At 42.8% G+C, this 8,018-nt stretch overlaps 4 protein-coding genes across 4 annotated transcripts; 2 read left to right on the top strand and 2 right to left on the bottom strand.

Moving 5' to 3' along the window:
* Positions 1 to 537: 537 nt before the first annotated feature.
* On the top strand, positions 538 to 1,329 carry SARC_05215 (hypothetical protein; the record flags this gene model as incomplete). The annotated part of the gene is made up of 1 exon (XM_014300942.1): positions 538 to 1,329. A coding segment is annotated over one exon (362 nt), but the record flags the coding sequence as incomplete, so codon positions are not given.
* Positions 1,330 to 1,668: 339 nt separating this feature from the next.
* SARC_05214 (hypothetical protein) lies at positions 1,669 to 2,239 on the bottom strand. The gene has a single exon (XM_014300941.1). It carries the CDS (start codon positions 2,157 to 2,159, stop codon positions 1,779 to 1,781), a length of 381 nt encoding a protein of 126 aa, XP_014156416.1. The 5' UTR covers positions 2,160 to 2,239; the 3' UTR covers positions 1,669 to 1,778.
* Positions 2,240 to 3,393: 1,154 nt separating this feature from the next.
* SARC_05213 (hypothetical protein) lies at positions 3,394 to 3,926 on the top strand. Its single transcript, XM_014300940.1, has one exon. The coding sequence runs from the start codon at positions 3,575 to 3,577 to the stop codon at positions 3,830 to 3,832; it is 258 nt and encodes an 85-aa protein (XP_014156415.1). The 5' UTR covers positions 3,394 to 3,574; the 3' UTR covers positions 3,833 to 3,926.
* A 54-nt stretch (positions 3,927 to 3,980) lies between these two features.
* On the bottom strand, positions 3,981 to 7,383 carry SARC_05212 (hypothetical protein). The gene is made up of 3 exons (XM_014300939.1): positions 7,221 to 7,383; positions 6,034 to 6,121; positions 3,981 to 4,570 (listed from the first exon to the last, which is right to left on the bottom strand). Exons 1-3 carry the CDS (start codon positions 7,317 to 7,319, stop codon positions 4,497 to 4,499), a joined length of 261 nt encoding a protein of 86 aa, XP_014156414.1. The 5' UTR covers positions 7,320 to 7,383; the 3' UTR covers positions 3,981 to 4,496.
* Between the last annotated feature and the right edge of the window lie 635 nt (positions 7,384 to 8,018).

Below are 8,018 nucleotides of genomic sequence, written 5' to 3'. Positions count from 1 at the left end.
TTAGTTAGTCGTACGTACGTTACGTAGGTAGGTAGGTAGTATATATATATATATATATATATATATATATATATATATGTATATATATATATATATATACAATGGACCTTTATACATGAGCTGATTAAGAAGCGGTGTACGTTCGGGACCTACCAACTCTATTTGTGTTATACGTTTGATCTCGAGATACGAGAATCTATCGATGTGAGTATACTTCAAGCATACATTGTTTCTCACGAGTGTGAGCGACACTGTGCTTGTGCGAGATGTCGGCTCGCGAGTTCATGACAGTTCATGACACCAATGTAGTATCAGAAAGTTCATCAATCCTTCCGGTATCGGTAGTTCACTGAAATGCAGTAGAGGAAACTTCTGTCGACTTCTGCGTTAGTAGATCTGTTCGTTTGAGTATTTCAAAGTAGTACCAAGACATAACTACCTGCAATGCTCATTCATCACACATCTGATACCCAGTCTGATGTCCGCTAGTCTCATTCTTTATTGCATTCTGCTCTGTCATTTTCACAAACTCCACAGTAACACTCAGAGCTTCGCCACCTTGGGTGGTCAGTCGCAGATGTTCTAAGCTCCGTGAAGTCGAGCTGCTTATTATAGTTAACATCATGACAATGAAGATGTACTTTGGAAGACAAATGAATGCTTCCTGGGGCTTTTTCATAGCTGAGTGCACTTCGAAAGCGAGACTGAAAAGAAAGTGCTCAGATGCTTACACAATGATGTCGACTTGCCGCTTCAAAATGAAGTACATAGTCGTTCGCAACAAGTTGAGAAAACATCGCATAGCCGCGGGAACAAGGTCGATCAGGTGCAATGTACTGCAAAAGACACGCATTGACAATGTTGAATACGCACCATGTCGAATACTCAATACGTTATGAAAGGTGGCAAAAAGAAACGAAAACTGTTCACGGGTATTTGCCCAATGATGAGAAGTTGTTCGTCAAAATATACAACCAGAATATAGACCCGGTCCAAATATTTAATAGAAAGGGTGCGGAAAGTATTACAGGTTGGCTAGTGCACAAACCTGTCGGGATCGTCCGGGCATGGATAATACTATAGGAAGCTAGCTCAAAAAAACACATACAAATTCATGGAATATTGTCTTTAAGCCCACTACGTGGACATTCCTGAAGTACTTGCTGCAGTTAACAAACAAATTTATTTTACATACTGCACTGCACACATAAATTACTATACATATACTGAATTCATCCCATGGTGCACATCAATTCTCAATGTCAGCGCGAACAGAAGAATCCTGCGGTGTGCCATGCTTCAAAATAAACTCTATTATTACACATACCTGGTGTGCAATTAGCAAATTTGTACGAGTGTGGGTCTGCGCGATTAATTCTAGTATCTGCAATAGATGGCTTGGGTTTAAACTCGTTCTCCAATGACCCATTGTATACGCGAAGCATTAAAGATTTCGAGTGTTGATTCCGCAACTTTTGTAACTACACTAGATACCTTATGGGAGAGAAAACATTGATTGTGGCTAGGCTGTACTTATCCGACATTGACGATGGGAATAGTATTTCGGGTTGCATACTCTTCAGCTTTCGTCAAATAAAGGGACATCATACGTAAGACCGTAGTGTCAAATAGTAATGTATTGCAGGTCAGGCGACATTGGAGTGAGGTATAATATTGGTATTTACTATTTCATTGTCAATCTAAAAAAAGTTCCTAATACTATATTGTCGATATGTCTTTCAACCATGCTCACAAACTCACGCCTGCTCGGAATGGAACTAAACACTCAACAACATCTGACAGACTTGAGTGGTCAAAACGTCATCCCCGGCGTCTGCAGCACAGCATATCCCCATTGTGGTGGCACATTCAGTTGATTCGAGTGCACTGCCGTCCGACTCGGCTGCCATCTCCATACCAGCCACGACTATCCCGTAAACGGCACTATCACAGTAACTGTCACCTGTGAAGCTTTTGTATGAGTCACTCTCAGTCAGAGCAGTGATTACTCCTGACACACAGTCGAATACATTTTCCCCTTCGATCGCCCCCTCAATGTCCCCCAGCACACTCCGGCGCCGTGTAAGAAATGCGTTCGCATCTGAGATGGAGAACGCGTGCAGAAAACATACGACGATTGTAAAAGATGATTTCAGCATAGCGGTAAGATTTCTCAGTTATCGTTTTGTTGATTTTTGATGTACCAGCGTCAACGATAATGCTATTTATATTCACCGCCCATATAGGTATTACACTACAATACGATGAACTAGTTCTATCGTTTTCTCGGCACAAGAATGAAGTCATCATCCATGTCTCTCGATTCTCCCCAGGTCTAATGCATATGCATGTGCGCTGTGTAACAGAATTGTAGTATTGACCAAGAGTAATAAGTACATATCTCAATATTCAAGTTTTATTTGATTTTATTTGCAGATCAGGAATCACTGGATCTCAAGACCAGTCACCCACAACATGGCCCAGGCTTGATCAATGATCATCACAAGCCTCCGCCCTCCAGTCATTCACTCTCCAGCCTTCCAGTCAGTGACTGTCACTGTACTCGTATAACAAAATCACCGGTCACAGTGGTGAGTGGTCAGTAGGTCAGTGGATCAGTCGATCATCAGTGATAAACTTTGATGAAATAAAGTTATTCAATAATCACAGCAGATTTGAGATTTCGGATTCTGGAATGAAGGAATGTAGATTATGTAGATTGTAGGAATGTTAGAGGAAGTTTTTGGGGGGTTCAAGGTAAAGTTCTATTGGTATATATAAATATATAGCTCTACATCTGCTGCTGAAATATGTATATTATTATTCATTGGATAGTATGTTATGTAGGAGGTGTTTTTAGAAACAAATTGTTTTTTTTAGACTTTTACATTATTTATTATTATATATACGTATTTCATTTTGTTTTCTTGAAAATTAACGAGAGCAAAACAAATCTCTTTCCTATTATACTTAGGTCCTTTGTGAGCATTTTCCGCTATTAAACGTCCGAATCAGGTCACCATTAGTGTGTGCTGTGCCTGGCTGAAGTAGAATCGTTTCCTGTATCATTTTAAAGCGATTGCACCTTATTAGTCTTTTGACTCTTTTCATTTCGAGTAGTTCAGACTTCAGTCATCAGTGTTCCTGCCATGGTTCAGTGGTTGCACGAATCCTCTGTTCCCTATATCTGTTTCTGTATCAACTGGATTTTATAGATCACACATAGATCATCCACAAGTCATTGATTTATTCAACTGCACTATATCGGTCAACTATTTCAGATTGACTGATAGTATGATCATCGTATGAAGCAAGTACGAGTTGTGTTGCCGATGATCATCAGAATTGGTATAAATAAACAGCTTTGGCGAATCACCAGCCAAATAAGAAATCCTCAAAATAAGTGTCGATATTAGCATACTCAGATAAAATATATTCAAGCTAATCCTTACCGCTGTTGCCTTTGTCGGGCAAACTGTACAATTCGCAGATGCGGGCGCAATCCCTCCACAACGTCGGAGTGTGCTAGGGGACATAGAGGGGGCGATTTGGATTCGACTGTGCGTCAGGGGCGATGGCTGGAATTACTGCGTTGACTGAGAGTGACTCATACAAAAGCTTCACAGGTGACAGCTACTGTGATAGTGCCGTTTACGGGATAGTGGTGGCTGGTATGGAGATGGCAGCCGAGTCGGACGGCAGTGCACTCGAATCAACTGAATGTGCTACCACAATGGGGATATGCTGTGCAGCAGATGCCGGGGATGACGTTTTGACCACTCAAGTCTGTCAGATGTTGTTGAGTGTTCAGTTTCATTCCGAGCTGGTGTGAGTTTGCGAGCATGGGTGGGAGATGTATCAACAATTTAGTATAAGGATTTTTTTTTGATTGACAATGAAATAATAAATACCAATATTATACCTCACTCCAATGTCACAGTCTGACCTGCACACATTGCCTTTTGACGCTACGATCTTAGGTAGGATGTCCCTTTATTTAGCAAAAGCTGCAGAGTATGCAACCCGAAATACTATTTCCAACGTCAATGTCGGATAAGTACAGCCTAGCCGCATTGTGATGCCCGAAAAACAATCATCGACTGAAATGGAAGTACTCAGATGCTTTGAGAGAGCAAGGTCTTTTCGCGAAGCAACAATCTCATATCCACATATGTGTTTGCATTTAGTGCTTCACACAACAACAAATCTAGAAGGTAGTCGGAGAATGCAGCTTCGAATAATCGAACTTCAGAGGTAGGCTCGCAATGTTCTGACTTAAATTCATTCTGCTATGGACATTAATTTGGGCAACCAAAGTCAGGCTTCTAGAGATAGGCCCACCAGTGCCACTGCCATCGCATTGCTTCCAGTAGTTTACTATATTACAGTCTTGTGATGACATATGCGGAGTCTCTGGGATTGTATCTATTTAAACCAACACTTGCAGCCGCGGCCTTCCTGCATACTGATGTGACAGTATCTTACATTGCTTGCTTTCAAGCACGGCTTTCCCAGCTGTCAACATCTTCAGAACTATCATCGCGTGCCTCCCAGTCGTCTACATCGTCCTCTGAAGGTAAGTCAGTGTTAGAGTGTCATTAAACACCACTACACATTAAACACCACTACTAAGGCGTCATTGTGATATACCAGATTTGAAGGTATGCCCGCCAGCAATCACAGCGCGACTATTGCATGACCTGAAGATGCTGTGCATAACTACACCTGTATTCATGTTCATGCATAAACAGGTACAACTGAATTCACGCTCACGCTTGCACTGGTATGTTTCCGAAGGATGTTTTCCAAGTATCTGTAGGACTAGATAATTCAACACACCAGCGCGGGATATGCTCAAATAGACACTTGCTCGCGCATAAGGCATCACAAGAGGTGAGATTGACACAGTGATGTACACAAGTACATACACTGATGCCGATCTTATTTGCTAGTGCTTATGTGTATGGTTACAGGGTTTGTAAGTGAAGCAAAGTAAATATGAGATATGCATGGTTACAGGGTTTGTAAGTGAAGCAAAGTAAATATAAGATTTGCATATGGCTACAGGAGTTGTGAGTGAAACGAAGCACATATAAGGTTTGCATGGTTACAGGGGTTCGAAGTGAAGAAAAGCACACATAATGTTTGTATGGTTACAGGGTTTGTAGGTGAAGCGGAGCACATGTAAGGTTTGCATGGTTACAGAGTTTGTAAGTGAAGCAAAGCACATAAAAGTGTGCATGGTTACAGGGTTTGCAAGTGAAGCAAAGCACATATAATGTTTCATGTTGCAGGGTTTGTAAGTGAAGAAAAGCACATATAAGGTTTGCATGATTACAGGGTTTGTAGGTGGAGCAGAGCACATACAAGTGTCGCGACATCGTGTGGTTTCCATAACTCATCTTGGCCTTCTGCAAAATCCGTACGCTATGAGGTGCAAATGCCGATACGTACTTGCACGAGCACGACCAAAACTCGATACGCAAATGCGTGTACAAACACACACGTACGCAATACCAAAGTGCAGTTAGTAGAAAGGTATACCAGTCAGTTGTTCTGAATGCACATACGTGAACACACACAGTACATGTATGTGCTGCAATGCGTCGGCAGGTGAACGAATGTGGTGGGTTATAGGCAATGCATGCATGATCAGACGTACAGTATCGGCTCAAGCTAGTAGATTTCTGAAAAGAAGTAACGTCCCCTTTCTCATTCCCCGTTCACGCGAACAGCACTAAAAACCGTCTATTAGGCATGGGTCCCCTTGTTTCCTTGTCCCCAGAACTCAGCAGCGCTGCTACAACACTACCACTAGAATTTTTTTTTGGCAAATCGGGGGATCGAACCCATGGATCGCAACTTTGTGATATCCTCGTAGTAGCCAGTTGGCTGCACCGAAGTTTACTCGCCTCTCCTTGGAATCACGCTTACTATACCTGTAATACGATACTGTCCAGCACGTCACACACTAGCATACAATGCACACACACACACCTCAATTGTGTGTAGCTGAAACGTACACAGACATACCATCGAGTGACAATGAGGGGGCATGAGCACCACTTGCACCGTTGCCAATTGAAACGATGCTCTCTGCACAATGTGAACCCTCTACAGTCTGTAAGAGGTGCATGATAAATACGTTTTCAATAACAAACACTACAATGGCTGTAGGTAAAGGGACTTGTGAATGTGTAAAAGTATGAAACACAATATCTGATTAAACATTGCACATGTAAGAGGTGCATGTTTAATACATTGTCAATAACAAACACTACAATGGCTGTAGGTAAAGGGACGTGTGAATGTGTAAAAGTATGAAACACAATATCTGATTAAACATTGCACATGTAAGAGGTGCATGTTTAATATATTGTCAGTAACAAACACTACAATGGCTGTAGGTAAAGGGACTTGTATAAGTATGATGCATGTATGCGTTCAATATTTATTCCCTATTAAACAGAACAAACGTATTGAGTGCATGTTCAGTATATTTGCGATGAACAAACAATACCATTTCTGCAGGCCAAGGAAGCTACAAATATACGTTAACGTTATACGCGTGCTTGTAAGAAGGATACAATACTACACAGTGCAATTGGCTTGGGTGCGAGAGAGTGAGGCTGCTATCCGTTTGTAACCCATTCTATGCTCTCGATTGGGTTGTTCACTCTCCTGTATGGAAGTGCGGTGGATGGTGTAGTGCAAACCGGACTCTGTTCACCAGGGGTGTCACAGGCCAACCGAAAGGCAGCGCTTTTTCCAAAAAATCAAGGTACGTAAGAACACCTCGACTCGGCTGTTGCCCGCATGCTGGCAGGTTGGCGGCCTTGTGGACTCCTATACAAAGTAGAATACAGAACACACCCACAGAGAGGGATGGTTGATCTATACCCAGAGGCACCCACTCAGGTAATACGGCTACGGCACAAACACCCGCATGTGCTTGACCACCGTACACCCACACGTACTAAGTGTGCTAGTTGGACAGATTTAAATAGCTACCTACCTAAGCTGTATGCGAGCGAAGACGCATGCATTCACAAACCACCATTGCGTTGTCACAAAAAGGTATTCGAGAGCCAGTCAGACCTCTTTTGGCGCGTGTTCGTATACACAGCACCACATGACCGGTACACATTTGAACACATTTGAACACATTTGAACACACGCACACACACACATCCTACGTGTTCCTGCAGTAACATCCTTACCCTCTGTAGTTGGTCGTGCCCTTTCTTAATAGCCAGAAGCACCTCCTGAGCATTGTACACCACCTTCCGCGCCATCGCATCCTCCACCATACAGCGCATGTCACTCCCTTTGACACCGCACAATGTGTCCTGGTGCCCTACCACTATCAGTGTGTGCCTAGCAGAGACACAGGATGGATTGGTATGATGTGTTGTTTTGTACATATGTATCATGTAAATTTGCTACAGAACGGATTTGCATTGTGTGTTGTAGTGTATGTAGGTACCATGTAAATGTGCTACAGGGTGGGTTTGCATTGTATGTGTGTGTTCGTATCATCCGCATGCGTTACAGGTTACATTTGCCTTGGGTGTTGTATTCTATGGATGTACACCTCCCCTTCACACCACACAGAGTGTCCTGGTGCCCTACCAATACCAGCGTGTGCCTTGCATAGAGTATGCGAGGGACAGTCACAACAAGGATACTGATTGGACATGCACATGAACTATGGTACCCCGTACTATTGTACGTGAATCTAGGTGTCTGCGATAAATGTTGGAAATTGTTTGTGTGTCGTATTGTACGCGTGGTTTTTCTTGGACACAGCGTGTCCAGATGTCCCCCCACTCTGAGTGAGTGGGTGGGCTGGCTATAGTATGAGGCTTGCGGTGAGTATAGGCATACGCTTGAGACACGAACACGAACCCAGAATACTCGGAATATCGGTGGTAGAGTCTGATGTGTATGCGTCCGATACATTTTGGAAGTTTGATATGCGTTGCAATAGATGTGTATGTATGACGCACGAGTGTAGA

This window comes from Sphaeroforma arctica (genome assembly GCF_001186125.1).
Source record: "Sphaeroforma arctica JP610 unplaced genomic scaffold supercont1.324, whole genome shotgun sequence".
In the NCBI taxonomy this organism is placed as follows: Eukaryota; class Ichthyosporea; order Ichthyophonida; genus Sphaeroforma; species Sphaeroforma arctica.
Note: the sequence above shows the minus strand (reverse complement) of the source record. Positions and strands in the feature narration are given on the sequence as shown.

Bases quoted from the DNA above. Each gene is read 5' to 3' on its own strand.
- SARC_05213 (XM_014300940.1), top strand. From the start codon at position 3,575: ATGGCTGGAATTACTGCGTTGACTGAGAGTGACTCATACAAAAGCTTC.
- SARC_05214 (XM_014300941.1), bottom strand. From the start codon at position 2,159: ATGCTGAAATCATCTTTTACAATCGTCGTATGTTTTCTGCACGCGTTC.
- SARC_05212 (XM_014300939.1), bottom strand. From the start codon at position 7,319: ATGCGCTGTATGGTGGAGGATGCGATGGCGCGGAAGGTGGTGTACAAT. The intron at 6,122-7,220 runs GTAAGGATGTTA...CACCTCTTACAG, and splicing joins GGCACGACCAACTACAGAGG to ACTGTAGAGGGTTCACATTG. The intron at 4,571-6,033 runs GTATGTCTGTGT...ACTTACCTTCAG, and splicing joins CCCCTCATTGTCACTCGATG to AGGACGATGTAGACGACTGG.